This window comes from Delphinapterus leucas, chromosome 19, assembly GCF_059928025.1.
Source record: "Delphinapterus leucas isolate spDelLeu-1000000601 "Yukka" chromosome 19, BTC_Dleu_Yukka2, whole genome shotgun sequence".
NCBI classification, from domain to species: Eukaryota; Metazoa; Chordata; class Mammalia; order Artiodactyla; family Monodontidae; genus Delphinapterus; species Delphinapterus leucas.
Window position 1 is genome coordinate 59863473 of NC_143147.1, and position 18263 is coordinate 59881735.

General features: G+C 45.5%; 1 protein-coding gene across 1 annotated transcript in view; it reads right to left on the bottom strand.

The window, feature by feature from the left end:
* Positions 1-18263, bottom strand: part of CCDC40 (coiled-coil domain 40 molecular ruler complex subunit) — a 42448-nt gene that overhangs the window by 15750 nt on the left and 8435 nt on the right. Inside the window, exons 5-10 of the mRNA XM_089901837.1 lie at positions 18010-18173; positions 17067-17150; positions 16774-16993; positions 10948-11105; positions 10645-10767; positions 7247-7368 (exon numbers count right to left, since the gene is read on the bottom strand). Coding sequence (XP_089757963.1) covers positions 7247-7368; positions 10645-10767; positions 10948-11105; positions 16774-16993; positions 17067-17150; positions 18010-18173 — 871 coding nt within the window. The remainder of the gene's footprint in view (positions 1-7246; positions 7369-10644; positions 10768-10947; positions 11106-16773; positions 16994-17066; positions 17151-18009; positions 18174-18263) is intronic.

Genomic DNA, 18263 nt, shown 5'->3' on the forward strand with positions numbered 1-18263 from the left:
AAACCAACTCTTTTAATAGTAGTTGAATCTTTTTTTAAAAAATTTTTATGACTTTCGCACATTATTTATTTATTTATTTTTAATTTCTTGGCCGCACTGCGCGGCACGTGGGACTTTAGTTCCCTGACCAGAGATCCAACCCACACCTCCTGCAGTGGAAGCATGGAGTCTTAACCACTGGACTGCCAGGGAAGTCCCAATAGTACTCAAATCTTGACTAATATTTTCTAATGTATTAGAACTATTACCCGGGACTTCCCTGGCAGTCCAGTGGTTGGGGTTCCATCCTTCCACTGCAGGGGTCATGGGTTCGATCCCTAGTTGGGGAACTAGGATCCTGCATGCTGTGCAGCCAAAAATAAAATAAATAAATAAAAATAAAAGTTAAAAGAACTATTACCTATCTCAAGTCCAAGTCTAAAACTCTTCTAATATTGTGATTATGGGAGGGGGAAAGGGCAGGAAACTGTTGCCTTGTGCTGTGGGTGGGGAGTGGTTGGCGCCAGCCCATCTCCTTTAGTCATGACCATAACCCTTGGAAAGGATATGCTGTTATCTCAGTTTTGTACTCGTGAACACGAAGCTTAAAGCATTTGAGGTGCACAGTGAATGGTGTAGCTGGGAGGAATACAGGTGGCTGTCTCTTCAAATCCCCTCAGCACACTGGTCATGGAAATACCCATAAGTAATGTCAAGTTAAAAAATGCAGATCCTGGATAATGGAATTTGAATTTGTGTGTGTGAGACATTTTTTCCCTTTCATTCTGTGCTGTCCTGCTGTACTTTAAGCATGCTTTTCTCTACTGGTGGTATCTTATCCTCTGAATAAGTTTTTATTCAAAAATTCAAAAAGTACTTTCTTCTTGAACTAGAATAATACCTTCCATATTTTTCTCACATCTATTCCTGGGCCTTGGACTCTCTTCCCCCGGCAGCCTGTTACTGTCTCTTAAATGTCTTGCCAGATGTATTTTATGCATATATAAACATTATGTTTGTGGGTGTTTGCGTATTTCTCTCCACTTAAAAAATTACAAGTGGAAGCTTAGTATATCCTATTCTGCACCTTACTTTTTCTTCTGTTGTATCTTAGAGATATTCAATATCAGTGTACATAGAAATCGCCTTAATTCTTTTCAATGACCAGATAGTATTTTAAATATCTCATTGGTATACATTTAGGCTCTATCCAGTTTTCTGCTTTTTCCCAATTTCACCAGTATAGCAATAAACACCTGTACACATTTAAAAAAAAAAAAAGATACTGAAGAGATATGCTGTGTTCATGCAGCAGAAGATTCAATATTAAGGTGCCAATTCTCCTCAAACTGCTCTATAGTCTCAATGCGTTTCCAATCTCAATGCCAGTAGGCATTTTTTCCCCAGAAATTGACAAGCTAATTCTAAAATTCATATGGAAATCCAAAGGACCTAGAATAGCCAAAATAATTTTGTAAAAGAAGAACAAAGACTCCCAATATCTGATTTAAAGACTTTCTATAAAGCTGTACTTATGAAGACAATGTGGTATTGGCGAAAGATAGACAAATAGATCAATGAAACAGGATGGAGAGTGTACACACACACACACACATACACACAATTGACTGATTTCTGACAAAGGTGCCACAGTATTTCAGTGGAGAAAGGATGGTCTTTTCACCAAGGGTGCTAAGACAACTGGAGATGGACATGCAAAAAAAGACTGAACCTCAGACCATAATAAAATTAACTTGAGGGCTTCCCTGGTGGTGCAGTGGTTGAGAGTCTGCCTGCCAATGCAGGGGACACGGGTTCGTGCCCCAGTCCGGGAAGATCCCATATACCGTGGAGTGGCTGGGCCCGTGAGCCATGGCCGCTGAGCCTGCATGTCTGGAGCCTGTGCTCCGCAACAGGAGAGGCCACAACAGTGAGAGGCCCGCATACCGCAAAAAAAAAAAAAAAAAAAAATTAACTTGAAATAGATCATATACCTAAATGGATCATATACCTAAAATTATCACACTTTAGCAGAAAACATAGAGAAAATCTTTATGACTTTAGGTCAGGCAAAGATTTCTTAGAGAGGACATAAAAAGCATGAACTATGAAAGAAAAAAATTAATAAATTGGAATCCATCAAAATTTAAAACTTTGGCTCTTCAAAAAACACCGTTAAGAGAATGAAATTACAAGCCAGCCTGGGAGAAAAATATTTTCAAAATACACATCTGGTAAAGGACTTGTATCCAGAACATATGAGAACTCATAACTCAATAATCAGATAAACCACTCAGTTTAAAAATGAGCAAAAGAATAAAATACCTTGGAATAAACCTACCTAAGAAGGCAAAAGACCTGTACTCTGAAAACTAAAGGACACTGATGAAAGAAATTGAAGATGACACAAACAGATGGAAAGATATACTATGTTCTTGGATTGGAAGAATCAATATTGTTAGAATGACCATACTACCCAAAGCAATCTACACATTCAATGTGATCCCTATCAAATCACTAATGGCATTTTTCACAGAACTGGAACCAAAAGTTTTAAAATTTGTATGAAAACACAAAATATCCTGAATAGCCAAAACAATCTTAAGAAAGAAGAACAGAGTTGGAGGAATCACACTCCCTGACTTCAGACTACACTACAAAGCTACAGTAATCAAAACAGTATGGTACTGGCACAATAAAACAGACACATAGATCAATGGAACAGAATAGAGAGCCCGGAAATAAACCCACATACTTATGGTCAATTAATCTATGACAAAGGAGGCAAGAATATACAATGGAGAATAGACATTCTCTTCAATAAGTATTGCTGGGAAAACTGGACAGCTACTTGCAAAAGAATGAATTAGAACATTCTCTAACACCATATGCAAAAATAAACTCAAAATGGATTAAAGACTTAAGTGTAAGACTGGATACTATAAAAATCCTAGAGGAAAACATAGGCAGAACACTCTTTGACATAAATTACAGCAATAGTTTTTTGGATCTATCTCCTAGAGTAATGGAAACATAAGCAAAAATAAACAAATGGGACCTAGTTAAACTTAAAAGATTTTTCACAGCAAAGGAAACCATAAACAAAACAAAAAGACAACCTACAGACTGGGAGGAAATATTTGCAAATGATGTGACTGACATGGGATTAATTTCCAATATATACAAACAGCTCAAACAGCTCAACATAAAAAAAACCAAACAACCCAATCAAAAAATGGGCAGAAGATCTAAATAGACATTTCTCCAAAGAAGACATACAGATGGCCAACAGGCAAATGAAAAGATGCTCAACATCACTAATAATCAGAGAAATGCAAATCAAAACTACAATGAGGTATCACCTCACACCAGTTAGAACGGCCATCATCAAAAAGTCTACAAATAATAAATGATGGAGAGGGTGTGGAGAAAAATTTACATTCCGCTGTTGGTAGGAATGTAAATTGGTGCAGCCACTATGGAGAACAGTACGGATGTTCCTTAAAAAACTAAAAATAGAGTTACCATATGATCCAGCAATCCCACTCCTGGGCATATATCCAGAAAAGACAAAAACTAATTCGGAAAGACTCCTGCACCCCAGTGTTTATAGCAGCACTATTTACAATAGACAAGACATGGAAACAACCTAAATGTCCATCAACAGATGAATGGATAAAGAAGATGTGGTATGTGTGTATGTGTATATATATACATACATACATACACACACACACATATATACGCAATTACTCAGCCATGAAAAGAATGAAATAATGCCATTTGCAACAACATGGATGGACCTAGAGATGATCACACTAAGTGAAGTAAGTCAGAAAGAGAAAGGCAAATAGCATATGATACCACTTATATGTGGAATCTAATAAAATGATACATATGAACTTATTTACAAAACAGAAATAGACTCACAGACATAGAAGACAAACCTACGGCTACCAAAGCGAAAGGGGGTAGAGAGATACATTGGGAATTTGGGATTAACAGATATATAGATAAACAATAGCACAGGGAACTATATTCAATACCTTGTAATAACCTATAATGGAAAAGTATACATATATATATATCTGAATCACTTTGCTGTATACCTGAAACATTGTAAACAGCTATACTTCAATTTTTAAAAATGAGCAAAAGACACCTTTTATCAGAGAAGATATATGGATGGCAAATACTCACATGAAAGACGCTCAATATCATTGGTCATTAGGAAGATGCAAATTAAAATCTCGACAGGACACCACAACATATCTACTAATGGCCAAAATTTAAATGACGGCACTATTAAGTGTTGGTGAGGATGAGAATGGCTGGGGATCTCAAATGCTGCCAAAGTGTTTCCCAAAGTGGCCTGTTCCATTTTGCATTCCCATACCAAGACCTGCACACAATTTCACAGCAGCTCTGGTAATGCTTCCCCTCCAAACTGGAAACAACCAAATGTTGATATATGCACATGAGGGACTACTAGTCAGCAACTGATCTTGTGACATCAGGCTGACTCTCAAAGCACTCTGCAAAGTGAAGAAAAAGCTAGACAAGAAAAGCTACATATTGTGTGATCCTGTTTATATGACATTCTAGAAATGACCAAACTATAGGAACAGAAAGCAGATCAGAGTTTGCTGGGGGCTGGAGGTGGGAAGATGTACTGACTTCTGGGATGCAGGAAATAGCTGATATCTTGAGTGTATGATGGCTACTTGCGTCTGTCCATTTGCTGAACTGAACTGTGCTCTGAAAAAGGATAACTTTTTACATAACACTAATAATTTACATAATAAATTTGTACATAAATTATCCTCAATAAACCAAACTTTTAAAAGTTACTCACTTTCTTTTTTAGGAAGTAGAAGCCTTATAAATACCTAGAATTTGACAATAACAATAACAATGAGACATCCAATTTTTATGGCACAAATCTGAACACTCAGTAAAACGTGCATGGGGGAAAAGACACCAGAATGCTAGTTAATCAACTGTCATTGTCACAAAAGGAGAAAGACTGTGTGTTTTAAATCTTTATCTCTGTTTCTCTAGTTTCCTGTAATGTGATCACTTACCCTTGATAAAAATTATTTTTAAAAAAGACACACTTAGGAATCCGCTGGCAGTCCAGTTGTCCAGGACTCGGCACTTTCACTGCTGTGGCCCAGGTTCAATCCTTGATCAGGGAACTAAGATCCCGCAAGCCCCACAGTATGGCCAAGAATTTAAAAAATAATAAAATTAAAAAGACACTCTTTAAAAATGTCCTTCATAGAGAACAAGCTGGTGGTTGCCAAGGGGGAGGGGGTTGGGGAAGGGATGGAGTAGGAGGTTGGGGTTAGCAGATATAAGTTTTTATATATAGGATGGATAAACAACAAGGTCCTACTGTAGAGCGCAGGGAACTAGAGTCAATATCCTATGATAAACCTTAATGGAAAAGAATATTTTAAAAATGCCTATATATGTAAAACTGAATCACTTTGCTGTACAGCAGAAATTAATACAACATTGTAAATCAACTGTACTTCAATTAACAAGTTGATTAAAAAGAGTCCTTGATTAACAGGCACCAGTGGAAAATAAACAGAACGAAAAGAACTGGTAGAATCTAGAATATGTCTGAAGCTTGGCCCAATCCATCTGAGGATTAAGAGGGAACCTGTTACAGGATCTCAAGGCGATGAAGCTGACAAATTAACACCCAGCAGAGGTGCTGAGCCCTGCCTGTACCACACGTATCCTGTCAGGAAGTATGACAGAGGCAGATACCAGGGCACAAGGGGACCTGTCTGTGTCCCTATCCCTGAGAGGGTGTAAATTCTAGGCAGGGTATCCCCCCAACCCAAGTTAAGCACAGTATAGTATGTATTTTCTGGCTTGTTCTGAGACGTTTCACGTGGAAATGACCCATTTGCTTTGAATGTATGACGTTCAGTGTTTGCTGCAGCCTCAACATGATTCTTCACCTGTGGTTGGGACGCACTCCTGATACGACTTTGTCACTAACTACGAAGATTCCGTAGGAGCTGCTGTCTTTCAAGCCTCAGTGTGGCGGGGACCCACAATAATAGAATATGATTGCTTACACACACACACACACACACACACACACAAAACAGACACACACAGGAAGTGCTAGACAACGGGGGGGTCCCTGTGGGGGGCACAGGCCATGAGACTCCCAGCTTCAACCTTACTCAAGGTCGACGCTGGGCAGGAGGGAAAAGCTGCCCACAGGCCAAGGCCTCTCCTGCAGCAAACACAGGGCAGCACTGAGGGGGCAGACACAGCGGGAGTGGGCAGGCCAGCAGCCCAGGGGACAGGGTAGAGAGGAGCCCGACCGCACAGCGCCGAGCCCCCGGCTCCTCCACCTGCACGTTTAAAGGGAAAGCAGACGCTTAGCCGGACTTTGCCGGGGTAATTCCATGATTCTCCCTCTGGCCTTCTCTCATCGACTCGGGGAGATGAAGGAAATGAGTAATTTTAATCCAGCATTACCCATGTAAAATGACTTGTTGTAAAAACAGTCAGTCCCTCCGGTTTTGTTTTTCTGAGGTCGAGTCGAGCTATGATGTGCTCCCTCCAGAACCGGCTTCCACATCTGGGCCCCAAGCACCCTGGAGGTTTGGGGAATTCAGGCAGTGCTGTGTCTGGAAGCCTCTGTCTCCAGCACCCCGCCCAGGCTACACGTCCAGCCCTCGCTAGAAGTGAGAGGGGAACGCGAGGGGGGCCTCTTCCTTCCCTTTTCAGGGAGATTAAAGCAGGATTTTGGTTGGAACTCAGCCCTTGGCAGAACAATAGAGAAGGGATGAAGTTTCTGCACACAGGTGGTGAAACTGCAAATCAAAGGGGCACCTTTATCTCCCCAAGATAAATACCCCTTTTTCTTTCTCTCTCTCTCACTGTTTCTCCTTAATCCTCCCAGGAAATCTGAGCGGGAAAGCTTTGCTGCTCCTGGTGCCACGGAAAGTTTGAAAGGATTTAAGAAACACTGAAATCTGGGTGAACAATAAGGGTGGCTTCAGGACGGAAGCTGGGGCCGAAGGGCTGCGCGGCTGCAGGTGCGCCCCTTTGTCCCAGGAGAGCCGAGGATGGGCGCTCCGTGCTCACCTGTGAGGAGCTGGGCGTGGAGTCCACTCCGCACCCACCTCCGCATTCCCACACTTGTCACGAGCTCTCCCCGCTCGCCCAGACCCCCCCTGTGGTCCTGAGCCACCTGGCCCACCGCCATGGCAACCAGAAGGGCCGCCTGTACCTGAGTGCCTCTTGGATGGTCTTGTGAGCCTCGTCGCGATGCTTCATGCCCACCAGGCTGGTGGCCCACTGCTGCAGGATGCGCTTTTTCTCCACGTTGATGGCATCTATTTCCGTGCAGGCCTGCAGTGGAGAGTTGAGGTTACTTGGATGTTGGTCTTATGTCATTAAGTTCAGAGCCCCAAAAGGATGTCGGAGAGCCCCGAGCTTCCTGAATCATCTTCCTTCTCTGTTACCCATGCTTTTCTTTATCTGCATCAGCAGGACACATGTGAAATTAAACATGGCTCTAAAGGCCTGTCTAACACCTGCCTGAGCCTTGAGCCCCAGCTGTGACACGGGAACAGTAACAGTACCCACATCCTGCGGCCGTCGGATCAGAGGGGGTGGTGCCTGTATGCCCAGCACGTTCTTAGCTCGACCACAATTGCTGTGTCGCGTGGTGCTCAGAATGTCCTGATGGGTCATTTCAGTGGAATCATTGCACCGTTAGCAAGTTGGCCTCGTGCTGATCCCCGGAAGGGGCACTGAATGGGAGCTTGGGTGAGACCCCCATTAGGCCACGAGCATCTTTGTGGAGGTGCTGAGTCCCAGCAGCGTCTGCTCTTGGTGGATGTGCATGGTAGATGCTGGAGGAAGTCAGAGTGGCCTTGAACACTCACAGGTACAATAAAAGGGTGGAGCTGGACGTCAAAGGAGGCGTCACCCCTGGGGGTCCCACTCTGAGGTGTCAGGGCTTTAAAAAATCATCTATTCATTATTATTATTATAGAGCATAAAGTGGTATGAATTAATTATACCATGACTGGTGAGACATTTCCAGATTTGGGTAAGTTATTAACTGAGGAGGTTGCTCTGTGCCGTTGAGTAGGTTGTGCACTGCCCAACAGTGCCCGGCCGAGGCAGTAGGTACCAAAACCACTGGGCTCCTCCCCAGGCTGGGCTCTGTGGGGCTGGTCAGCCAGAGGCAGGTGCCCCCCGAGTCCCCAAGGCTGCCGGACGAAGGCTTGCTGACCAAGGTACAGGCTGAGATGCAAAAATCGAGGCTGAATTCAGTCTTTAAATGTTTTAAACACACTTCTCATTAAAAAAGGTGTTTATTCTACTCAAATTAGAATATGGAAATAAGCAAAAAGAAAATAAAAATAATCCCACAACTTAGAGTTTACCATTTCTAACACCCTGGTGTTATCTTCCTGTGTGTGTTTTGTGTGCGTGTGTGTTTGTGTGCATGTGTGTGTGTGTGTAAGCAATCATATCCTATTATTGTTTTGTAACTTAATATTAAAAAATAGCAGGACTTCCCTGGTGGTCCAGCGGTTATGACTCTGCGCTCCCAATGCAGGGGGCCAGGGTTCGATCCCTGGTCAGGGAACTAGATCCTACGTGCATGCCGCAACGAAGAGCCCGCAAGCCGCAACTAAGAGTTTGCGTGCCACAACTAAGATCCCATGTGCTGCAACTAAGACCCGGCGCAGCCAAATAAATAAATATTAAAAATGAAAATAAAAAGTAGCATATTGTGAATGGGTTTCCATGCCAGCAAATATTTATTTTATTGGTGGGATTGTCCTCCACTGCATGGATATATCATAATTTGTTTAACCAATATCCTCTTCTTGGGACTTGCTTGGTTATCACACACAGCACTGTGTCCCCAGTGACTCTCTATTCATTTTGTTCGTGAAGTATGTAATGTATACAGAAATTTTATTTGCATGCCTATTTTCCCTGGAATGAAGTCCAAAAAGTGATATTTTGGGAGAGCTTGCTGGGGAGTAGGGTGGGTGTCCCTGACATGCAGTACAGTATTGCCCTTGAATACGGATCTTGATGAAGACAGACTGCACCCCCACCATCAGTGTGGGAGCCCCGATTCCCCTGCCTTGTTCATCTTTGCCAACTTGGTGGCGGAACCCCTGTCCCGCCCTCATTTGTCGTCAATGTCTGTGTCGCACCTGCCATGGGCCCCCCTGTTCTGGGTGCAGGAATGCAGGATGAACAAACGTGGGACGGCCCTGCCCCGATGGCACACAGCCAGCAGGGAGGGGCGGGAGGCAAAAAAGACATAATGAAAGAAAACTACAGCATCGTGTGTGTGTACACAATCATCACAGAGCAGAATCGCACACGGCAGATTCTGAATTGATTTTCAAAATCTCTTTATACCACCAAACTTACTGGTGTTATGCTTAGAAAGGCCTCTCCAATCCAGGGCTTTATAAATATTTCTCATTTTCTTTCTTCTGGTACAGTTTCCCTTGTTTCAATCCCTGAGCCCATGTGGAATTTATTTTAGTGTGTGGTATGAGGAAAAGATTTGATTTTTTTCCCCAAATGATTAACCAAATGTCCCAACACCACTGGGTGCATAATTCACTTGCTCTCCATTAATTTATAATCCATGAAATTTCTATATAAACGTTTCCTTGATTCTGAGCCCTCTCACAGGCTCCCGCAGCCTACCTGTCTGTCCCTGACTCCAGTAATTCATTATTTTAGCCTCTAGGGCTTTATAGTATTTAATGCTAGGTGGACCCACCATCCCAGTTTGTCCTGGACTCCCCTGGTTCTAGCCCAGGAAGTCCCACGTCTCAGGAAATCTGTCATTTCTGGGCAAACTGGGACCGTGGGCCAGCCTTCATGAACCTTCCCCCCGGACAATTCTCTGCTAGTCCTCTGAATTTACTTTTCAGATAAAATTAAGAATCACTTTGCTAACTAAGAAGTTTCTTCCCCCCTGAGGTTCTGATGGGAGCACATTCTAGATTAAGTATATTCATAGGTTGGCAAGCACTGGGTGTTTTCCCAGGTGGACCCAGGTGTGTTTGTTCGTTTGCTCAAGCCCATCTGTCTCTCCTTCAATAAAAGTGTGTCGTTCCCTTTGTGTCATCACTGCACATACGAATGCAGATGGTGACTCACAGATTAAAAAAACGTCACAGCCACTTTGCTTTCCAGTGCTGGCCACTGAACTGGGAGCTGCACTGAACCCGGGCCCTCCCTTACTCCACATGGGAAGGGAGATGTGGGCACTGCCCTGGAGCACTGCCTGCCCAGGCTGAGAATGGGTAGGGAGACTTCAGCCCTCTCCGAGAGAGGCCTGCTGTCAGTAAGGAACTTGCTAAGGATGCCTCAGCAAGCAGGACAGAATGTCCCATCTCCTGAGGGGCCTTTCAGTCTATCCCTGGCTATAGTGGGAATAAGAATACTGGCCACCAGTCAGCTGGTATCTACTGTGTCCCCAACGTGGGTCAGCCAGATGCTCTGAGACGCTTATGAGGACAGACAGATGTGCAGGAGGCTGGCCGGCTAACTGGGGGCTCAGTCAGTCTCCTTGCAGGCATGCAGGCACTGCCTGGGCGCTGCCAGATGGCGCCTGTGCCACTGAGCGCTTACCTCGCTCACTGCCTTCCTGAGCGTCCGGGTGTCCTCAGCCTGCACGCGGTACTGGGCCTCGAACAGGGCCATCTGTTCTTCCAGCTGGTTGGCTCGGGTGGTCAGCTGGTCCACGTGCAGGTCCTGGAAGGGAGGGGACAAGATGCACAGTGAGATGGGTCCCCAGCAACCTCAACCCATGTCAGCAACCCCATGCTGGGCATGGCCCCCAGGGCTGCGGTATTCACGCAGGGGCAGGGCTGATTAAATCAGGAAATCAAAGATGTGGCAAACAGTCACACGGGCATCATCTTTGCAGAACACCTGCTGCTTCTTCTCCAACTCGGCCCGCATGCGCTCGGCTTCCGACTTCTTCACGACTCGCTTCATCACCCGGATGTCGTCACGCACGTCCTGGTCTATGTTCTGCATGTAGAAGAGATTCAGAGCCAGGGTCTCCATCTCGGTTTGCAGAGCTGCCACTGGGGAGAGAGGGGGAGGGTGTCCCAGCATCGCACACCAGACATCATGGAAGCAGCACCCCTCCCCACACTGTGGAGTGGGTCTGGGAAACAGCCTTTAAACTACAAAGATCCATACCTTTGCCATCAAAGACTTTACAGTCTAGTTGGAGAGACGAAATATACGTAATCTATGCCCTTCAACTGCAATAAGCCCTCCATTCCCACCACATATTAGAGATTCTCCGTGTCTAAGGATGTTCTGAAACAGTGTCAAGGTTAGGAGGCCTCATGTGAATTTTACAGATTTCTTACCACTTAGAGGTTGGCAATCTCAGGTACAGTCCTAAATCCCCTGGGAGGAAACCAGCCTGAAGGGTGGGCTGAGCACCACTGAAGCATGGGTTCCTTTGCTCCACATGAGATTGATTTATAAGGTACAACACCAGTTTATTTAGGGAGATAGACTTCAACCAGTAATTGTTGGCTCACTTGTGTAGAGCATTCCTTATTCAGTGGGTAGATCTAAACAGAAAATCGATTTATAGATCAAAAGGCTGCTGGGTGAATATCATGTTGGAGTTAGGTGTTTTTGAAGGATGAACTTAAACAATAATTTGTTTTTTTTTTTTTACATCTAAGATGACTGTAAAAACTCTAACACTAGAGAATTCTTTGGCTCCTGTGTGGCTAAGAGTTATAGGGGAGGGGAATGGAGCAAATGCAGGGAAGCGAGGGGGGAGGTTTTGTAGAAAGAGTGGTTGCCGGGTAGACTGGGGTGGGGGTGTATTTGGGGAGAGGGTCTTTAAAGAGGTAATTAAGATAAAATGAGGTCACCAGGGTGGGCCCTAACAACTGGTGTCTTTATGAGAAGAGTAGGTTAGGACACAGACACACAGAGGATGACTTTGTGAGGACACAAGGAGAAGACAGCCGTCTACAAGCCCAGGAGATTGGCCTCAGGAGGAAACACCCTGCCAACACCTTATCTTGGACATCTGGCCTCCAGAATGACAAGAAGACAAACTTCTGTTCTTCAAGCCGCCCAGTCTGTGGCCCTTTTCTATGGCAGAGGGCGCCAACTAACCCACCCCCACCTGAATCAGAGAGCTTGCCCACCCATCCTTCAGGGCACTCACTTCTGCCCCTCTATCCTTTCCTGGCTGAGTGACTGAGAGTCAATATTTCAAATATTCTTTTTAATTTGTATTCTTTCAACATTAGTGAAATCAAGTCTATTTTCACAGTTTGAAGACCAGCTGTCCTTTTCCTTCTCCGACTTGCCTGCTCATACCATTGGCCCTTCTTCTACGGGTGGGATAGTCGTCTTTTACCTATTAGGCTTCAAAGGGCCCTTCACGTAATAAAAACAGGATGGCTAGAGTCTCAAATGCCTCCCATGACCTCTGCCCCCAGTGTCACTCCTGTGATTGTGTTTTGTGGCAAAAAAGGAAATGATCAGGTGGGCTTGACCTGAGCAGTTGAGCACTCTAGAAGCAGAGTTTTCTTGACCTGGTGTCAGAAGAGGAAGCCAGAGAGATTTGCAGGGTCAATGGGATTTGTTTAGTGTGAAATAGGAGTCTAAGTGTTTATTTTCAGGTGGTCAAATGATCAAAAATATTTCGTGATTTAAAAATACAACCTGTACTTTCAATTTGCAGTAAATAGCTAAATTCCTGAGTAAATTTCCTGGAACTCCCTACTCTGCACTATTGATCTGTTTGCCCATTTTTTCTCTAGTGCCATTTTGTTTCTATTGCTGTAGATTGATACTGTGTTTTGATACCTGATAGGACAATTTCCCTTCATTATCCTTCCTTTTCACCATTTTCTTGGATATTCTTGTGCATTTAGTGTTCCGAGTGAACTTGGAACTTGAAAATCATTGGAGAGCTTTTTAGGTATTGCATGCATGCATTGATAAGGGAAAAAAAGCAAGGAACAGAGCATTGGGTATAATATGCAGCTACTTGTGTAAAAAATATAGAAAAAATACCACAACCCTTGTAACTTTGCTTTTATATGCAAAAACATCTTTAAAAGAATACACAAGAATCAATAATACCGTGTGCCTCTGTGGAGGTGGCTGGAGGCTGGGGCGGGGGAGACTCCAGAGTGCCTTAATTTTGTATTATTACTTCTTGAAAATAATAACTGTGTTAAATAAATTCAAGTTCACCCAAAACATCCCATCGTGGATTTTAACTGGACTTGCATTGAACTACTTATTAATTTGGAGAGAAATGACATTTGTTTCCTCTCATTTGGTTACATGATTGTTCCATTTATTTAAATCTGCTTTAGGTCCTTTAGTAAAATTTTATTGTTTTTCCTCAGATAGGTTCACTTGCTTCTTGTTAGACTTACTCCTCAGTATTTTATGGTTGTTATAGCTATTATGGATGAGGTTTTAAAAAATTATAATTCATAATTGGATATGACTGGTAGAAAAGAAAATTATAGCTCTAGTATTCAGTTACTTTATAGATTTCTTACTGTTTTTTTTAGCTTTTCATCAGTGATCTTGCGTCTGCTAGGTAAACAATCATACCATTGGTGGAGAATGAGTTCCACGGCTTCATATCCAGAATCTATACTTCGTTTATTTTTCCTGTTTTCTTTCATGGCTGGAACCTCCAAAACAATGCATCCTCGTCTCATTCCTTAACTATGATTACTCCAGGGCTTTCCTCTGAGTAAAACTGCCTTGTTAGTTGCTGATAAATACTTACAATGAACTTTCCTTCTATCCTAGTTTAGGATCGACAATGAGTTTTATCCAAACACCCATTTGACATCCACCCAGAAAATCTATTCGTTCTCTCTCCTTTAAGAATATAATGCAATGAATCAGTAGATTTCCTAATTTCAAATTATTCCAGAATTAAGCCCTCTTGACTAGGAGGTATTTTTCTTTTCATATATTGCTGAACTTAATCTTTTGTTCATGAGTAAAAATTTAATATTTGTTAATATTTTATTTAGGATTTTTACACCTCATAAGTAGTAACACTTTATAGTTTTCTGTTTTTGTACGTTGTAAGCTTTTCCAGTAAGGATTATACTGAACATTGTAAAATAAGCCTGGGGTGGGGTGTGTGTGGTGGGGGGGAGGCGTGGTGTCCCTGGTGGCACAGTGGTTAAGAATCTGCCTGCCAATGCAGGGGACACGGGTTCAAGCCCTGTTCTGGGATGATCCCACATGCCGCAGAGCAACTAAACCCGTGGGTCACAACTGCTGGGCCTGCGCTCTAGAGCCCGCGAGCCACAGCTACTGAGCCCGCGTGCCACAGCTGTTGAAGCCTACGCACCTAGAGCTGGTGCTCCACAACAAGAGAAGCCACCGCAATAAGAAGCCCGTGCACCGCAACAAAGAATAGCCCCTGCTCACTGCAACTAAAGAAAGCCCGTGCACAGCAAAGACCCAATGCAGCCAAAAAAAAAAAAAAAAAAGCCTGGGAAGAGTTTCCCAAATTTTCCACCCACTTGTGGGTTAAATAACATAGGAAGTGTCTGGTTTTGTCCTGTCTGTAATCCTATGGCATTTTTTTCCCTTTACCTTTGGAATTTAAAAATTTCACCAACTATGTCTAGGCATGTTTATTTTTTCTTCCACCCATCTGGCCCTCCATGAGACTTTACATCTGAAGATTCATCTTTCTTGAACTCATGCAAATGTTTTCCTCTGATGTCACTGGTTAATGCCCCTAATCTCCTGGAATTTCTATCTCACGGATACTGACTTTACCAGACCTACAGTCCATGTCTTTTATCTCCTTCTCAAAACGTCCGTCACTTTGAGTTTTTGCTTTGATTCTGGGCAGAATTCCTCAAACTGACCTTTTAGACACAAGTTCAATTGTTCAATTTCCAGCAGTGCTGATTTGCCTATTTAGTCCTTCTGGCGGGGTGTGCGGGACGATTCTATATTTTAATTCCGAGTATCCTTTTCCCTAATAGTTGGTACTCATTTGACTGATGAGATGTCCTCTAAAATCTCATGTCGAACACAGCTGGCGTATGCTATGCTTTCGGAACCCGGTCTGTGTCTGTGGAGGCGTCTGCTCTCCTGTCTGGGGATTGCCACTGATGACTCACATTTGGATGTGAAGGTTTACTGACTGGTGGGCTTCACCCCCCTCCTAAGTGAGGAGGTCAACTGTGGACATTCTCCAGAGGCCAAGCCCCACGTTTCACCTACGGGACAGTGCAGTGGCGGCACCTGGTACGCAGGGCTGGGACCGCCACCCGAGTTCTTTAGTCTGAAGAGGGGAGAAACGGTGCCGTTAGGTGGGTCCTTGCTTGGTTGAACAGCTTCTGCTCCTGCTACCTGGTGACTTCCAGAAAGGACAGAGTGTCCACGAAGATGTCTGGATCTTTCCAGAAGCCCATCCACACCTCGAGGATCCGATGAGGGGTGCTGGTGGGCACTCACTTCTCCTGTGTGGAGGGGGTGGGGGACCTGTGTCCTCTTTCAGACTGGTCTAAATTCTGTTATATCCGGAGGATGTGGCTCCATTGTTTTAGTGTGAATGTCGTGCTCTTCTCTTTTTGGTAGATTCTGTTAATTTGGTGATACTCAGGGAGGGGTGCTCTTCCCCAACTCTGTCCAGAAAACTCTCCTGCATTTCTCAGGGTCCAAAATGCTTCTTTCCATCCACAGTTGGGATATACGTGTGATTTTGGTTTCTCCCAAATTCTTCTAGGTTATTTTCCCCATTATAATAGTAATACAGAGTTGATAAAGAAAGTTGGAAACATGAAAAAGCACAACTGAAATAACCTGCTGTGACCACGCTGTTCACTGTGGCCCACGACCTCCGCTCCGCGCAGAGCTGCTGCTTTGGTAGGAACAGTGCACGGTGACTAGTCGCACCCTCACTGTCTCTTCTGCTCCAAAGCCACCTATTCCCCGTAATCTGCCACACATCGTGGGGCTGCAGGGCTCTGGACCATGGGCTCCTGCGCTTTGGATTGGCCTCACCTGTACCTCCCCACCTATTTAAACTCTGCCCATCCCTGCTCTTCCCTGCCTTCTGGATACCCCATCTTCAACCCCAGCAGCCCACCAGCCTCTCCAGCACTTTTTAAATTAATTAATTAATTAATTTTTGGCTGCATTGGGTCTTTGTTGCTGCGCACGGGCTTCTCACTGTGGTGGCTTCTCTTGCTGTGGAGCACAGGCTCTAGGTGCACGGGCTTCAGTAGTTGTGGCTCACGGGCTCCAGAGCACATGCTCAGCAGTTGTGGCACACGGGCTTAGTTGCTCCTCGGCATGTGGGATCTTCCCGGACCAGGGATCGAACCTGTGTCCCCTGCATTGGTAGACGGATTCTTAACCACTGCGCCACCAGGGAAGCCCCCCTTTCCCGCTTTTCACTCCAAATACCCCGCCTGCCGGCTTTCAGTGTTTGCTACTTTGCCTAATTAGGTGCATTTTAAGACATTTATGTTTTCCTTCCCCCAAAAGTTTGGGAACCCCTCCAGTATGGGAACACAGCTTGCCTTTCGTGAAGTCCTGTGATGGCATGTGGGGACACCCCTCGGGGTCATGATGGCACTTGGGAACACCCCACCAGGTTGCAATGGCATTCAGGGATACGAAGGCATGTGAGGATGCCCCTTGGGGTGTCTATGGCACGCGGGGACGCGCCACGGGGACGCCTGTGAGGACACGGGGCCGCCTTACGCTTCTTGCGCTCCTCGCCAGCGGTCTCGCAGGTCCTGGCGTAGCGCAAGCGCACGCTCCGCAGCTCCTCCTCCTTCCTCCGCCTCTCGCACGCTGTGATCGAGTGGCGGTCGTGGCTCTTCTCGAGCTGCATCTGCAGGCGGGCCAGGTGCTGCTGGACCCCGTAAAGGTCCACCCCCAGCTCCTGCCGCTGGATTCGGCTTTGCTTGGTGGCCACGCCCTGCACCAGAGAGAGAAGCTGGGTCATGGAGATGCGGGTGCACAGCCAGGTGGAAAGCGGGACAGGTACGCACCAGCTCTTGAAGTTCCAGCCTCAGTTTCTCTATTTGCCGGTTAAGATAGTTCTTCAGGGCAGCCTGGAATCTTATCATCAGGGGCTAAAACAGTGGAAGAGCACAGCCGGTTACTGTGCTGTCCCCTCCAGGGCTTAGCCTGAATTGCCACAACTCTTGGCAGGGGACGGCAGAAGTGACTTCCACGCTGGGTGCTCCCCACTTCTGCCCAGGATTCTTATTCCAGAAGCCACAAATTCAAGGCACTTGTGGTCTCCTCCTAGGCACTGAAGGACCTGAGTGCAAAATGACAGGGTGGGCTGGGGCAGCGGTCCTGGTTTAACCCCTGCGGCCAGAGGGCAGTGATGAGCAGTGCCTGGGATGCCAGCGCCAGATGAACTCTCAGCCCCTCTTCCCAGCGCAGCCCTGACCCTTCCCGTGGTACCGGCAGCACCAAGTCTTTCCAAAGAGGTTCATCCAACCAAGACCTGCCCTCCCCACTTGCCAGAGGGGTGGGACACTCAAGGCAGTGGCTATCAGTGGGGGTGATTTTGCGCCCACCCAATACCCAGTCTGGAGACATTTCTGGCCATCACAACTAAGGGGGTGCTACTGGCATTTAGTGGGTGGAGGCCCCAGGGATGCTGCTCAGCATCCTACAGTGCCCAGGAAGCCCCCACCACAACGAGTGATCTGGCCCCAAATGTCTATAGTGTGGAGGTTGGGAAATGCTGACTCTGAATGAATGAACTTAAAGGGAGAATAAACTTTACAAGGTGGCAGCTCAAACCCTGCAAGTAAACCATTCAGGGAGCAGGTGAGACCTGAGTGTGGCATTTGCTGGGTGGAGGGTGGGCCGTGGAGGCTCGGGGCAGGGCAGGGCCTACAGGGCAGGTGTAGGAGTGTCTCTAAGTCCATCTTCGTCTGCATGGGGCAAAAGCAAAGCTCCAGAATGTTTCCTTACATGGTTTGGGTCCAAAACCACCAGCTGGGATCTGTCTTCTTCGGCCTCGTCGCTGGCCTCAGACTCCACACTCTCCACCAGGCCTCCTTCCTCGGCCATGCTTAACTGCTGGATCCTGTCCAGGAAAGAGGATGTGGCTCCTTCCCCAGGGTGGGCATCAGGCTCTGGGGGGATGAGTAGTGGGGAACAACAAACATCACTGAGGAGTTAATAGAGAGAGTGCTTCTCTGGAGGAATTATCAGGCAAAGCTGAC